General features: G+C 46.8%; 1 protein-coding gene across 1 annotated transcript; it reads left to right on the top strand.

Moving 5' to 3' along the window:
* Positions 1–1,055: 1,055 nt before the first annotated feature.
* LOC123071742 (selenoprotein F) lies at positions 1,056–3,716 on the top strand. The gene is made up of 4 exons (XM_044495328.1): positions 1,056–1,377; positions 2,262–2,320; positions 2,766–2,947; positions 3,462–3,716. The coding sequence occupies exons 1-4, from the start codon at positions 1,206–1,208 to the stop codon at positions 3,535–3,537; spliced, it is 489 nt and encodes a 162-aa protein (XP_044351263.1). The 5' UTR covers positions 1,056–1,205; the 3' UTR covers positions 3,538–3,716.
* The last annotated feature ends 13,169 nt before the right edge of the window (positions 3,717–16,885 follow it).

The raw sequence follows: 16,885 nt of genomic DNA, 5'->3' as shown, positions 1-16,885 counted from the left end.
ACAATGTAAAGAGACAGTCAAACGATACTGACAACGAAGCATGGCATGACGACAAGAGCAAGCTTTATCCTCAAGATTAGAATGTAGGTCAAAGGCTAGCCTATCTCGTGGAATCATGACCTCCGCTGGTGAGCGCATTCGTCTTAGTGTCTCTCGGTGCTCGGTGTGTGCGTGCGTGTAACGACAGAAGTGTGCTGCTAGTAAGTGTATGTATGGTTCTGTCCTCTGTCATTAGCGCTTTGCGTGGAGTTCGATCGGTGTAAAAAAATGGAATTTGAACAAGAAGTGGTGTTCGGTCCGTGTACATTGTATGTCAACAATGTAAAGAGACAGTCAAACGGTACTGACAACGAAGCATGGCATGACGACAAGAGCAAGCTTTATCCTCGTCTTAGTGTCTCTCGGCGCTCGATGCGTGCGTGTGTGTAACGACAGAAGTGTGCTACTAGTAAGTGTATGTATGGTTTTGTCCTCTATCATTAGCGCTTTGCGTGGAGTTCGATCGGTGTAAAAAAATTTGGAATTTGAACAAAAAGCCAGGTGCTAATGTCTAGCACATGTCAACCCGGGGGATGCAATTGCGCTATTTTCTTACGACTGTGCCCTCATAGGGGATCTTTTTGCTGCATTATTTTGGTCCGTGCGCACTTATCGGTGCTAGATCACGGCTGGGCTCGGAGGCCATCTTTTCGTCCGTGTGCACTTTTTGATGTTGGGTCACGGGTTGGGCTCAATGGCCGCTTTTATTTGTGCGCTTTAACATCTTTTCACAGCTGACAGCCGTGCATCATCCCCGTGTTGACGATTCACAAGGCAGAGTCCGTCTATTAAACCGGTCAGGATTCAATTAAACTTCCGGTACGGTACTACGACCAGCGATTCAGCGTCCCACGACGCGCGCCGCGGACGGAAACCAGCGCCGTCCCTCGCGGGGTCACGAAAAAGGCCAGCCCATGCGGCTCGCAAAAAAAAGGAGAAACATATAACTGAGCCCATTGAAATATATTTGGGCCGTGTTGGGGGCTCATGGAGGGCTTTGATTCCGGGGTTCCTCCGCACGGGCCTCTTCCGGAAAAACAGCGGGGGTGGAAGGAGGCCGGAAAGGCGCTGCCGCTTAGTCGTCGCCGTCGTCGTCCTCCTCTTCCTCCTGGTGGTGCTCGCGAGCTCCAAGCCCTTGGCCGGTCGCGGGTAGGGTGACGAGTGAGATGGTTCGATCTCCGTCCGCAGCGGCGGCCGTCGCCGTGCTCCTCCTGTGCCTCTCCGGCCTCTGCCGCGGCGCCGAGCGGCTCGGGGAGAGGGAGTGCGAGGAGCTGGGGTTCACCGGCCTCGCCCTCTGCTCCGACTGCAACGCGCTCGCCGAGTTCGTCAAGGACCAAGGTGCGTGCGTAGCCACTGGCTCTCCCCTCTACTGTATCCATTCGTCAGGCGATGATGGTGTGATTGCGATCTGATACCGAACGAGGTGATTTCTCTCTCGTAGTTCGATTGACCTGTGGTGCGAGATAGATCTGTGAGTGTTAGATCGTAACTAACTATATTGCGGTATCAACCGGAAACCCAATTGGCCTGGGAATGTAGGGTTTCTTAGACCACCGAGCCTTTATTAAGAGATCTCAAATTACGATGGGAAGACAGGATTATTGGACCTGGAGTTCGTGGGTTTGAGAATTTTTATATGATAATTTCTTCAAGCGATCTGGCATGATCTCGAAACCGGCTCTGAAATTTGTATTCGGTCAATTTGGGGGCCGTGATTTGTGGGAGAGCTTGAATTAAATAGCTCGTTCCACACATTCCATGCCGATGAACCTGGGAACTTTGAGGTTTGTCCGCAGTTGTAGAATATGGCGGTGTTTTAACCTTTCTAGATAAAGGATGGGTCAACCCCCAGCCTCTGCATCAACTGATGCACACAGCCAAGGCGGTGTGTGGGTTTCACTCGCAACATCTAAAAAAATATCTGTAGAGGCAGTGTTGATTACGGAACCTCCTTTATTTTTTGTCACCGTTATTTTGATGATTTTGTCTAGGATTATTCTGAAGCTAGCTGTATTAAAAATCTGATTAATGTGAACAATTATATTGTCTCTACATTGTTCATTGCTGTTCTTGGATGAAAGTTCATTTTTTGTTGAGTTGCTCCGTTAGAAGTCAGTCGCCGGCTGTTGTGAAAGCAAGTCACAATGGCTTCCTTTTTCTTCATCACACGTGCTAGTTGTTCCAATCGTCTTTTTAACAACATACTTGTTTTATGGTTGCAGAGTTAGTGGATGACTGTCGTAAATGTTGCACGGAGGATTCAGATGATTCTATCAGCAAGGTATGACCTATGAAGCTCCATGAATTCCAACCTGGTGACAACTGGTTTTACTTGTCATAAGCTGCAACCAGAACTAGTTTCCCTTTTTGGATGTAGAATACATTTTGTATTGTTTTCTGATTGTTGCTGGATTTGTAGTGTGAATTATCCTAAGTTCTTATCGCCTTAAGTGTTCTTTAATATATTTTTTGTTTTCTCATCTTGGAAGATATATTCAAGGCAAATGAAGCTTAGAGGTGCCAAATAGGGGCTTATTTTGCTTGGATATTTTCAGACAAACTTGTTCTTTAGGATGTTACAGGATGATATTAAGGCTCAACTTGAAACTATATCCTACACTGTACTAGATTTATAGGATTTTTGAAGGTTGATAATGAACACTAAACATGCATTATAGCAGCGCACTTCCACTTGATATAATATCTTCTGGTGCTTGGTATTGCAGCTTGTATACTCCGGGGCAATTATCGAAGTATGCATGAGAAAGCTGGTGTTTTATCCCGAAGTTGTTGGCTTCCTTGAAGAGGATAAAGATAACTTCCCCTACGTAGAATCTCGGTATGCTTATGGCTCTCCACCAAAGCTCATAATGCTTGACGACAAGGGTGAACAGAAGGAGACTATAAGGCAAGTTCTACTTAGCTGCAGATTTGATTATAATTTTCTAGTTACCAGGGGAGATAACATACATCCTTTGGCTTCTTTCTGTTCATAAGAATAAATAGAACACCTCTATGTATCATTCATTACCAACTATCGTGTGTCACTGTTATGTTGTCTGCTACTTCCTCTTTCCCCACTGACATCATTCAAAGTACAATATGATTGCTGATGCAATAGGAAAAGGGATATTAGTTTTGTTTATGTTCGGGTCTGCTGTTGATTTAAACATAACCGCATGGACATAAAACTTGTTTATACTGGTACTGGAGTGTTCAGTGAAGCTGCAGTAGGAACTTTTAGCACTAGGTCCTTTGCCAAAATGGCATAATTTCCTAATTGGCACACTATTTTTTTCCATCTTCGTAGATGAAATATCTCGTGGTTTATTGTATAATTAGATTTCCCCCTTCTATATGCTCAACATACTTCCTGTTTTCCACTTCATCTGTTCAATGACTAAAGGCAACTGAACTTGCAGGATTGACAACTGGAAGCGTGAGCATATTCGGCAATTTCTCACAGAGAAGGTGAAGCCGGCGAAATCAGAGACCTGAATACTCATGACAAGTTCCTCTCCCTGTAGAACCATATATCGATATGTGTATTTGTGTTCTTTTGCACGCAAAACCCCGGTCATCCATGATCTGTACCTAAAGAAGGTAACATGTGTACACTTCAACTGTTTTAACAAGACAACCTGTCATGTATGGAGTGCATTTGTTTTGTTGTTGTAGACAGGCTGCTGGATCTGTTATCTACAACTGAACATCATCAGTCTAAACTAGTGCCTACTACTCCCTCTGTAACATAATATAAGACGTTTTTTGACACTGTTATGGACTCTAAAAACATCTTATAAGAAGTTATAGAGGGAGTAGTAAGCAAGACATAGTTGAACTTTGGGGCCCGTGAGCAATCTGTATTACCTTGACGGTGCCTGAGTTTGTTTCTGAACGATTTGGCTAGTTACGAAGTTGATGGAACTAGACGATTCTCTTGGAACAAGATGCAAAATGATAACAGGAGCCCCTGTGCGTTTGAGCATTTCTTAGTGAGCATAGTGATATGAGTGATTGTGCCTCGTGTGACGCCGATACATTTCTTAGGAGGTGTTTGTTTCGCTGGACGGTAACGCAATCGGTAAGGGTATCAGGTCGCAGCGGGATCGAAGTTTTAAGGATCCATGTGAGGATTTGTTTGGGCCAGAGTAGTAACGTTATCAATTTACTTCACAATGTTTGTTTTGGCACTGTAACGTGAATACATCAGAAGCGTGTTGTATAATTCCATGTACAGATCTTGGGAGGGGTGATGACGGATGAGTACGACGATGTGGACAAAAGAACGGCCGGTGGTGACCGGCGGCTGCTGCTGCTCCTCACTCTGGTTTTTGCAAGGAACGAGGTTGTATGATGGGCTATCCATGCTCCTCGCTGGTAGATCTTGGGCCAAGGAGAAAATAAGGGGCGGAGGTGGAGGCGACCTTGGGAAGACGGGGAATGGTGGGAGGCGGAAGTGGAGATGGACCTCGGGGCGGGGAGATTTCCGATGAGAAGATTGGGGTTTGCCGGAGGAGGAGATCACGCGGGGTCGCTGGCGGCGAGGGAGGAGAACAAAGGCGGGGGGAGGGCTTCGATTAGGGGCTCGCTCGGCTGGTAACGCGATGCGTTAACGGAGGGGTTCGAGTGCAATCAATCAAAGACTACGATGGGATCCAAGGTGAACTCGCCGGAGCTGTTATCGCAATTTCGACCCATTAGCCTCTGTAACGTTCTCTACAAGATCGCTACGAAGGTGTTGGCAAACCGCCTGAAGCGCATCCTCCCTATCCTTATCTCTGAGGAGCAGAGTGCGTTCGTGCCAGGGAGGCTTATTTCTGACAATGTCTTGGTTGCATATGAGTGCGTTCACGCTATTCGAAAGCGGAAGAGGAAGAAGGTATTGTGTGCGGTGAAGTTGGACATGATGAAAGCGTACGATCGGGTGGAGTGGATTTTCTTGGAGCAAATGCTAGGACGGTATGGTTTTGCTCCGGAATGGATTGCTATGATAATGAGGTGTGTAACAACAGCCAGTTTCCGGGTTAAGGTAAATGGTGACTGCTCAAGATGCTTTTCTCCTTCCAGGGGGCTACGACAGGGTGATCCACTCTCACCCTATCTGTTTTTGTTCTGCGTGGAGGGATTCTCAGCTTTACTAAGGAAGGCCCCCCATGTCACGCACCTTCTCTTTGCAGATGATAGCATTGTTTTTCTTGAAGGGACAAATGAAAATATGGAGGCACTTAAGGATATTTTAACACAGTACGAGGTGGCCTCCGGTCAACGAGTTAACCTGCAAAAGTCTTCTATTTTCTTTGGCAAAGGTTGTCAAGATGTGATGAAGGTGGAGTTGAAGAACACTTTAGGTGTACAGACTGAAGCTTTGAGTGAGCGGTACTTGGGTCTTCCAACACTGGTTGGGAGATCAAAGGATGGCACTTTTAAATATGTGACGGAGAGCTCCAAAGGAAAGGTATGTGGATGGAAGGGGCAGAGACTGTCTAAGGCTGCGAGGGAAGTACTTGTCAAATCCGGTCTACAATCTGTACCTACTTTCACCATGAGTTGCTTTCGCCTTACAAAGAAGATGTGCGGGAATCTGACTTCTATCTCTTCAAAATTCTGGTGGGGGCGCGGCGAACGGTGAGAGGAAAGTACATTGGATCTCATGGCAGAAGATGTGCGAGGCAAAAAGATATGGTGGCATGGGTTTTAGAGACCCGGAGGCGTTTAATCAAGCTTTGCTCGCAAAGCAGGCATGGAGAATCTTGCAGGTGTCGACTTCTTTATGCGCTCGGGTCCTTAAGGCGAGGTATTTCAGCGAGGATTCAATACTTACAGCAACATGTCCTTCAACGGCGTCATACACTTTCCGTAGCATTCTGCATGGGCGTGATCTCCTTAGGGAGGGACTGATCTGGCGCATCGGGGACGGGTCCCAAGTGCGCATACATCATGCAAATTGAATTCCACGAAGCAACAGCATGAAACCGCTTGGACAGATTTATATGCCGGGTGTCACACAGATATCACACCTACTGTCCTCCGGATGGAATGAGTTGGAACCTGGGAAGGCTGCAGGCTATGTTCACGCCGGAGGACGTGCATGATATACAGCAAATTGCGGTGGGAGGACCCGGCCGAGCAGATTATCTCGCATGAAACTATACAAAGAATGGTTGCTTCACGGTTAAATCGGCATATCATATGTGCATGGCAAAGTCAAGAGCGAGGTCTGGACAGCCAGATACGTCTAGCTCAGTTGCGAAGCATCGAGGATACATGGCATTATGGGACACACAAGTGCCTGCCAAGGCTAAAATTCACATGTGGCGACTAATTAGGAATGGCTTGGCAGTCGGAGCTGAACTTCATCGACGTCGGATTAAACCCGGAGTTTTTTGCGTTGCATGCGGCCGAGAGGAAACTATCTATCACAGATTTTGGTCGTGTGAACATTCAGTACAATTCTGGCAGCTACTACACTTAGAAAGGGGAGCTGCGGTGGCGATCCCACCGCCTCAGCTCGGCTCCCAAAGTGCGTTAGCTAGCTGGCTTCTGAACTGGTTCTCTGGCGCTTCTGGCAATGAAAGGGAGGCGATGATACAGGCGACTTATGGCTTGTGGCTGGCTCGAAATAAGGCAAGAGAGGGAAGGAAAATTGCAGCACCACATGAAATAATGACTACTGTTGTAGCTGATATGAGGGAGTGGAAGAGCGTGCACATGGATCGGAGACAACATACAGCCCCAACACCGCGCCAGAGATGGCAGCCACCTGACGACGGATGGCTTAAAATCAACGCTGATGGTGCTACGTCTAGGCGCGGGGACAAGGGCGGAGGAGGCGCTGTGCTGAGAGATCACCATGGAGCGTTCAGGGCGGGATTGTGCCATCATTTTCCGCATATTGCTGACCCGGAAGCGACTGAAATCTTGGCCTGCAGAAGGGCTTTGGAATTGGCAAGGGAGGTCAATGCACAGCGCATACATCTGGAGTTGGACAGTCAAGCTTTGGTGCAGATGCTAAAACAACCCATGAAGAACCTGGGCGTCACTGGTCCATGGGTGGAGGATTTGAAGCTTTTGTTGCATTCTTTCCAGGGTTTTAAAGTCTCTTGGGTTAGGAGGTCTGCTAATGTTGCCGCACACAAGTTCGCTAAAGTAGGGGTGGGAGACGAACTATGCAAGGTTTGGTTAGAAGCTTCCCCGGATTTTGTTCTTGATGTAATCTTGGATGACATTCCAAACTTCGTGGTTTAAATAAAGCGGCAGTATTTACCCTAAAAAAAAAAGACTACGATGGGATCTGTTTACTTGGCATGGGATTACGGAGCGATTTAAACAAACACCAGATAACGCGATCTGTTACCCGGTGTTAACGGATGACGATACAGAACCATGAAACAAACACCTAGTGTCAACGTGCCGTAGAGGATGAAACCCATTGTCGTTATCATATTGGGAATTTGTACCGTTCTGAAAACAGTATGTAGAACGTTTCCAATATCAGATTGGGAACTTACCGTTCTGAAAACAGTATGCAGAACGTTTCCAAAATTTGTAGTGGTTGCAGCCCTGACTAAGGAGTATCTGCTATTTGGAGGTAATACTCCCTCCGTCCCAAAATTCTTGTCTTAAATTTGTCTAAATACAGATGTATCAAGTCGCATTTTAGTATTATACTAGTAAAATGCCCGTGCGTTGCTATGGGCTTTTGAAATATTTTCCTTGAGTTATGTGAACATCATTAAACATACTCGTCAAAATACCAGTTGGAAATAAATGTTGCCATAAACATTTATCGTAATTCCAGCCGGTTTGCTTTATTTTGAGTGCGTCGTTGTTGTGGGATATCATCAGTTGCACATCTTTTTATTGTATAAAACATGGTGAATTTTTGTCCCCTTCCAATGACGTAGCCCCAAAAACCCTCTGAATGGGTTTCTTTTTTAACCCCGACATAATCCATCTCCATTTCTCTCATATTCTAGAAAATTAAATATATATATAGAAATATACCTTTTGAGTATTATATCATGTGCAACATACATACAAAGAAGAACAATTATTTGCATGCACCTATTTTGGTTGTGTAAAACTCGTTGAATTCTTAGCCCCCTCCATCATCGTTACATCAGGGTCTTTGTCAGTCGATATCTCCGATGCACAATCAAATCCATCAGTTTTTATGACCTACAAAAGTATTCTAATATAAACAAAGATTAGAATAACTTTTTTATGATGGTGGTATGGAAAATATATATTCATTGGACAAATGCTAGAAATTAGCAGTTTCTAGTAGATTGAGTGGCATCCCAATTTTAATAATTTTAGGCTCACCTCTAAATCACATGTTGATGGTTATTCTCACGAATATTTACTATTTAGGGTATGTGGTATATTGCCCATAAAAAACTATGTTACATTTCTCCACGAGCAAAGAACGGATTTTCCCTTTATATAATGATAGTCGGTCATCCGTAATTTCTTGGATATTTTTAAGTAATTTATTGAGAAAATATTTTATGCTATTCTGAATATATATATTTATATATAGTGTACATGTATAAATAAAGCTTTATTTTTATGACATTCCCATTATACCCCTCCTATACAACTTGCTGCCCTCTCCCGCACGGCCGCACTCTATCCACTCCCTCTTCGCACCACTCATTCTCTTGTTCCCCTTCCTCTCTAGATCCATAGACTTCACCGGCGTCGCTCGCTTTCCTCTCTCCGCCCTCGCCCCCACAACCAACAGAATCAGTGACCTCATCTCCCACCCCTCCACCCTTTCATCCCTCCCCTCTTCTCACCAAAATTAGTGAAGGGGGGTGGATCGAGAGACCATACGGTTGCCTGATCCGCCCACAAACTGGCAAACAACATCACGCCAAGGTCATCAACGCCGTCATGAAATGACAGGCTTCTTCCACCTCGACAGACTTGCTCACGCACCAAGATATGAGAGGGGGCCTTCTACTTCTCCCTCGCTCATCACCCCTTTGGCCAAACCATGGATCAACCTTCCTCTACTCTGACCCATGCCATGGACCGAGCTCACTTCCCTCCTCAAGGTCATCTCTTCACCCCTTTCCTTGGGTGGCATGTTGCACCGCTAACCCTCACCTTATCTCCCTCCCTTTCCTCCCATATCGAGACATGCATGTGTTTCTGATCGGCCGCTTCACTTCACCGCCGCCTTCATCTCCTTATACAATGTCGTATCCGCCGCCTTCTGCCAGCTGTGGAAGAGCGTGTTCGATTCTTGAACCTACAAAATGTTGGGGAACGTTGCATAAAATAAAAAAAATTCCTACGTTCACCAAGATCAATCTATGAGTTCATCTAGCAACGAGAGAGAGGAGTGCATCTACATACCCTTGTAGATCGTGTGCGGAAGCGTTCAAGAGAACGGGGTTGAGGGAGTCATTCTCGTCGTGATCCAAATCACCGGAGATCCTAGCGCCGAATGGACGGCACCTCCACGTTCAACACACGTACGGTCAGCGTGACGTCTCCTCCTTCTTGATCCAGCAAGGGGGAAGGAGAGGTTGATGAAGATCCAGCAGCACGACGGCGTGGTGGTGGATGCAGCAGGGCTCCGGCAGGGCTTCGCCAAGCGACTACGGGAGGGAGAGGTGTAGCAAGGGGGGAAGGGAGGCGCCAGGTGTCAGGTGTGACTGCACTCCCACCCCCCCTCTTTATATAGGGACCCTAGGGGGGCGCCAGCCCTAGGAGATGGGATCTCCTAGGGGGGGCGGCGGCCAAGGGGGGAGACTTGCCCTCCAAGGCAAGTGGAGGCGCCCCCTCCCCTAGGGTTCCCAACCCTAGGCGCAGAGGGGGGCCCAGGGGGGCGCACCAGCCCACCAGGGGCTGGTTCCCCTCCCACTTCAGCCCATGGGGCCCTCCGGGATAGGTGGCCCCACCCGATGGACCCCCCGGGACCCTTCCGGTGGTCCCGGTACAATACCGGTGACCCCCGAAACTTTCCCGATGGCCGAAACTCGACTTCCCATATATAATTCTTTACCTCCGGACCATTCCGGAACTCCTCGTGACGTCCGGGATCTCATCCGGGACTCCGAACAACTTTCGGTTTGCTACATACTCATATCTCTACAACCCTAGCGTCACCGAACCTTAAGTGTGTAGACCCTACGGGTTCGGGAGACACGTAGACATGACCGAGACGGCTCTCCGGTCAATAACCAACAGCGGGATCTGGATACCCATGTTGGCTCCCACATGCTCCTCGATGATCTCATTGAATGAACCACGATGTCGAGGATTCAAGCAACCCCGTATACAATTCCCTTTGTCAATCGGTATGTTACTTGCCCGAGATTCGATCGTCGGTATTGTTGGGGAACGTTGCAGAAAATTAAAAATTTTCCTACGGTTTCACCAAGATTCATCTATGAGTTCATCTAAGCAACGAGTCAAGGGAGTGAGTTTGCATCTCCATACCACTTGTAGATCGCGTACGGAAGCGTTCGAGGGAGCGGTGATGATGGAGTCGTACTCGACGTGATTCAGATCACCGATGACCAAGTGCTGAACGGACACACCTCCGCGTTCAACACACGTACGGTACGGGCGACGTCTCCTCCGTCTTGATCCAGCAAGGAGGAAGGAGAGGTTGAGGAAGACAGCTCCACCGGCAGCACGACGGCGTGGTGTTGGTGGAGAAGCAGCACTCCGACAGGGCTTCGCCAAGCTCGTGACGGAGAAGGAGAGGTGTTGGGGAGGGGAGGGGCTGCGCCTTGGCTTAGGTTGTGCAGCCCTCCCCTCACCCCTCTATTTATAGGGGAAGGGGCAAGGGGGGCCGGCCCCTCTAGATGGGATCTAGAGGGGGGCGGCGGCCAGGGAGGGGGGACTTGCCCCCCAAGCAAAGGGGGGCGCCCCCTCTAGGGTTCCCCCCCAACCCTAGGCGCATGTGCCCAAGGGGGGGGGGCGCATCCAGCCCTCCAGGGGCTGGCTCCTGCCCCACGCAGCCCATGTGGCCCCTCGGGAGGGGTGGCCCCTCCTGGTGGACCCCCGGAACCCTTCCGGTGGCCCCGGTACAATACCGGTATGCCCCCGAAACTTTCCGGTGTCCGTTTGACAACTTCCCATATATAAATCTTTACCTCCGGACCCTTTCGGAACTCCTCGTGACGTCCGGGATCTCATCCGGGACTCCGAACAACATTCGGTAATCACATACAAGTCTTCCTAATAACCCTAGCATCACCGAACCTTAAGTGTGTAGACCCTACGGGTTCGGGAGACACGCAGACATGACCGAGACGGCTCTCAGGTCAATAACCAACAGCGGGATCTGGATACCCATGTTGGCTCCCACATGCTCCTCGATGATGTCATCGGATGAACCACGATGTCGAGGATTCAAGCAACCCCGTATACTATTCCCTTTGTCAATCGGTACGTTACATGCCCGAGACTCGATCGTCGGTATCCCAATACCTCGTTCAGTCTCGTTACCGGCAAGTCACTTTACTCGTACCGTAATGCATGATCCCGTGACCAAGCACTTGGTCACTTTGAGCTCATTATGATGATGCATTACCGAGTGGGCCCAGAGATACCTCTCCGTCATACGGAGTGACAAATCCCAGTCTCGATCCGTGTCAACCCAACAGACACTTTCGGAGATACCTGTAGTGTACCTTTATAGTCACCCAGTTACGTTGTGACGTTTGGTACACCCAAAGCACTCCTACGGTATCCGGGAGTTACACGATCTCATGGTCTAAGGAAGAGATACTTGACATTGAAAAACTCTAGCAAAACGAACTACACGATCTTGTGCTATGCTTAGGATTGGGTCTTGTCCATCACATCATTCTCCTAATGATGTGATCCCGTTGTCAATGACATCCAATGTCCATAGTCAGGAAACCATGACTATCTGTTGACCAACGAGCTAGTCAACTAGAGGCTCACCAGGGACGTATTGTGGTCTATGTATTCACACATGTATTACGATTTCCGGATAATACAATTATAGCATGAATAAAAGACAATTATCATGAACAAGGAAATATAATAATAATGCTTTTATTATTGCCTCTAGGGCATATTTCCAACAGTCTCCCACTTGCACTAGAGTCAATAATCTAGTTACATTGTGATGAATCGAACACCCATAGAGTTCTGGTGTTGATCATGTTTTGCTCGCGAGAGAGGTTTAGTCAACGGATCTGCGACATTCAGATCCGTATGTACTTTGCAAATATCTATGTCTCCATCTTGAACATTTTCACGGATGGAGTTGAAACGACGCTTGATGTGCCTGGTCTTCTTGTGAAACCTGGGCTCCTTGGCAAGGGCAATAGCTCCAGTGTTGTCACAGAAGAGTTTGATCGGCCCCGACGCATTGGGTATGACTCCTAGGTCGGTGATGAACTCCTTCACCCAAATAGCTTCATGCGCTGCCTCCGAGGCTGCCATGTACTCTGCTTCACATGTAGATCCCGCCACGACGCTCTGCTTGCAGCTGCACCAGCTTACTGCTCCACCATTCAACATATACACGTATCCGGTTTGTGACTTAGAGTCATCCAGATCTATGTCGAAGCTAGCGTCGACGTAACCCTCTACGGTGAGCTCTTCGTCGCCTCCATAAATGAGAAACATGTCCTTTGTCCTTTTCAGGTACTTCAGGATATTCTTGACCGCTGTCCAGTGTTCCTTGCCGGGATTACTTTGATATCTTCCTACCAAACTTACGGCAAGGTTTACATCAGGTCTGGTACACAGCATGGCATACATAATAGATCCTATGGCTGAAGCATAGGGGATGGCACTCATCTCTTCTTTATCTTTTGCCGTGGTCGGGCATTGAGCCGAGCTCAATCTCACACCTTGCAATACAGGCAAGAACCCCTTCTTAGACTGATCCATTTTGAACTTCTTCAAAATCTTATCAAGGTATGTGCTTTGTGAAAGACCTATGAGGCGTCTCGATCTATCTCTATAGATCTTGATGCCTAATATATAAGCAGCTTCTCCAAGGTCCTTCATTGAAAAACACTTATTCAAGTAGGCCTTAATGTTGTCCAAGAATTCTATATCATTTCCCATCAAGAGTATGTCATCTACATATAATATGAGAAATTCTACAGAGCTCCCACTCACTTTCTTGTAAACGCAGGCTTCTCCGTAAGTCTGCATAAACCCAAACGCTTTGATCATCTCATCAAAGCGAATGTTCCAACTCCGAGATGCTTGCACCAGCCCATAAATGGATCGCTGGAGCTTGCATACTTTGTTAGCATTCTTAGGATCGACAAAACCCTCCGGCTGCATCATATACAGTTCTTCCTTAAGATGCCCGTTAAGGAATGCCGTTTTGACGTCCATCTGCCATATCTCATAATCATAGTATGCGGCAATTGCTAACATGATTCGGACGGACTTAAGCTTCGCTACGGGAGAGAAAGTCTCATCGTAGTCAATCCCTTGAACTTGCCGATAACCCTTAGCAACAAGTCGAGCTTTATAGATGGTGACATTACCATCCGCGTCCGTCTTCTTCTTAAAGATCCATTTGTTTTCTATCGCTCGCCGATCATCGGGCAAGTCAGTCAAAGTCCATACTTTGTTTTCATACATGGATTCTATCTCGGATTTCATGGCTTCAAGCCATTTGTTGGAATCTGGGCCCGCCATCGCTTCTTCATAGTTCGAAGGTTCACCGTTGTCTAACAACATGATTTCCAGGACAGGGTTGCCGTACCACTCTGGTGCGGAACGTGTCCTTGTGGACCTACGAGTTCAGTAGCAACTTGATCAGAAGTACCTTGATCATCATCATTAATTTCCTCTCCAGTTGGAGTAGGCATCACAGGAACATTTTCCTGAGCTGCACTACTATCCTGTTCAAGAGGTAGTACTTCATCGAGTTCTACTTTCCTCCCACTTACTTCTTTCGAGAGAAACTCTTTTTCTAGAAAGGATCCGTTCTTGGCAACAAAGATCTTGCCCTCGGATCTTAAGTAGAAGGTATACCCAATGGTTTCCTTAGGGTATCCTATGAAGATGCATTTTTCCGACTTGGGTTCGAGCTTTTCAGGTTGAAGTTTCTTGACATAAGCATCGCATCCCCAAACTTTTAGAAACGACAGCTTAGGTTTCTTCCCAAACCATAATTCATACGATGTCGTCTCAACGGATTTAGACGGTGCCCTATTTAAAGTGAATGTAGCTGTCTCTAGAGCGTATCCCCAAAATGATAGCGGTAAATCGGTAAGAGACATCATAGATCGCACCATATCCAATAGAGCGCGATTACGACGTTCGGACACACCATTACGCTGAGGTGTTCCAGGCGGCGTGAGTTGTGAAACGATTCCACATTTTCTTAAGTGTGTACCAAATTCGTGACTTAAATATTCTCCTCCATGATCTGATCGTAAGAATTTTATCTTTCGGTCACGTTGATTCTCTACTTCATTCTGGAATTCCTTGAACTTTTCAAAGGTCTCAGATTTGTGTTTCATCAAGTAGACATACCCATATCTACTCAAGTCATCAGTGAGAGTGAGAACATAACGATATCCTCCGCGAGCCTCAACGCTCATTGGACCGCACACATCGGTATGTATGATTTCCAATAAGTTGGTTGCTCGCTCCATTGTTCTGGAGAACGGAGTCTTGGTCATCTTGCCCATGAGGCATGGTTCGCATGTGTCAAATGATTCATAATCGAGAGACTCTAAAAGTCCATCAGCATGGAGCTTCTTCATGCGCTTGACACCAATGTGACCAAGGCGGCAGTGCCACAAATATGTGGGACTATCATTATCAACTTTACATCTTTTGGTATTCACACTATGAATATGTGTAGTATTACGTTCGAGATTCATTAAGAATAAACCATTGACCATCGGGGCATGACCATAAAACATATCTCTCATATAAATAGAACAACCATTATTCTCGGATTTAAATGAGTAGCCATCTCGCATCAAACGAGATCCAGATACAATGTTCATGCTCAAACTTGGCACTAAATAACAATTATTGAGGTTTAAAACTAATCCCGTAGGTAAATGTAGAGGTAGCGTGCCGACGGCGATCACATCGACCTTGGAACCATTCCCGACGCGCATCGTCACCTCGTCCTTCGCCAGTCTCCTCTTATTCCGCAGCTCCTGCTGTGAGTTACAAATGTGAGCAACGACACCGGTATCAAATACCCAGGAGTTACTACGAGTACTGGTAAGGTACACATCAATTACATGTATATCAAATATACTTTTAGTGTTGCCGGCCTTCTTGTCTGCTAAGTATTTGGGGCAGTTCCGCTTCCAGTGACCCTTCCCCTTGCAATAAAAGCACTCAGTTTCAGGCTTGGGTCCATGCTTTGACTTCTTCCCGGCAACTGGCTTACCGGGCGCGGCACCATCTTTGTCGTCCTTCTTGAAGTTCTTCTTACCCTTGCCCTTCTTGAACTTAGTGGTCTTATTGACCATCAACACTTGATGTTCTTTCTTGATTTCAACCTCTGCCGACTTCAGCATTGAAAATACTTCAGGAATGGTCTTCACCATCCCCTGCATATTATAGTTCATCACAAAGCTCTTGTAGCTTGGTGGGAGTGACTGAAGGATTCTGTCAATGACCGCCTCATCTGGGAGGTTAATGTCCAGCTGGGACAGGCGGTTGTGCAACCCAGACATTTTGAGTATATGCTCAGTGACAGAACTATTTTCCTCCATCTTACAACTATAGAACTTGTCGGAGACTTCATATCTCTTGACCCGGGCATGAGCTTGGAAAACTAGTTGCAGCTCCTCGAACATCTCATATGCTCCGTGTTGCTCAAAACGCTTTTGGAGCCCCGGTTCTAAGCTGTAAAGCATGCCGCACTGAACGAGGGAGTAATCATCAGCACGAGACTGCCAAGCATTCATAATGTCTTGGTTCTCTGGGACGGGAGCGTCACCTAGCGGTCCTTCTAGGACATATTGTTTCCTGGCAGCTATGAGGATGATCCTCAGGTTCCGGACCCAGTCCGTATAGTTGCTGCCATCATCTTTCAGCTTGGTTTTCTCTAGGAACGCGTTGAAGTTCATGTTGACATGAGCGTTGGCCATTTGATCTACAAGACATATTATGCAAAAGTTTTAGACTAAGTTCATGATAATTAAGTTCATCTAATCAAATTATTTAATGAACTCCCACTCAGATTTGACATCCCTCTAGTCATCTAAGTGTTACACGATCCGAGTCGACTAGGCCGTGTCCGATCATCACGTGAGACGGACTAGTCATCATCGGTAAACATCTCCATGTTGATCGTATCTTCCATACGACTCATGTTCGACCTTTCGGTCTCTGTGTTCCGAGGCCATGTCTGTACATGCTAGGCTCGTCAAGTTAACCCTAAGTGTTCTGCATGTGTAAATCTGTCTTACACCCGTTGTATGTGAACGTAAGGATCTATCACACCCGATCATCACGTGGTGCTTCGAAACGACGAACTTTAGCAACGGTGCATAGTTAGGGGGAACACTTTCTTGAAATTATTATAAGGGATCATCTTATTTACTACCTCGTTCTAAGTAAACAAGATGCATAAAACATAATAAACATCACATGCAATTATATAAAGTAGTGACATGATATGGCCAATATCATATAGCTCCTTTGATTTTCATCTTCGGGGCTCCATGATCATCTTGTCACCGGCATGATACCATGATCTCCATCATCATGATCTCCATCATCGTGTCTTCATGAAGTTGTCACGCCAACGACTACTTCTACTTCTATGGCTAACGCGTTTAGCAATAAAGTAAAGTAATTTACATGGCGTTCTTCAATGACACGCAGGTCATACAAAATA

Source organism: Triticum aestivum, chromosome 3B, assembly GCF_018294505.1.
Source record: "Triticum aestivum cultivar Chinese Spring chromosome 3B, IWGSC CS RefSeq v2.1, whole genome shotgun sequence".
Classification (NCBI taxonomy): Eukaryota; Viridiplantae; Streptophyta; class Magnoliopsida; order Poales; family Poaceae; genus Triticum; species Triticum aestivum.
Note: the sequence above shows the minus strand (reverse complement) of the source record. Positions and strands in the feature narration are given on the sequence as shown.

Bases quoted from the DNA above. Each gene is read 5' to 3' on its own strand.
- LOC123071742 (XM_044495328.1), top strand. From the start codon at position 1,206: ATGGTTCGATCTCCGTCCGCAGCGGCGGCCGTCGCCGTGCTCCTCCTG. The intron at 1,378-2,261 runs GTGCGTGCGTAG...TTATGGTTGCAG, and splicing joins CGAGTTCGTCAAGGACCAAG to AGTTAGTGGATGACTGTCGT. The intron at 2,321-2,765 runs GTATGACCTATG...TTGGTATTGCAG, and splicing joins CAGATGATTCTATCAGCAAG to CTTGTATACTCCGGGGCAAT.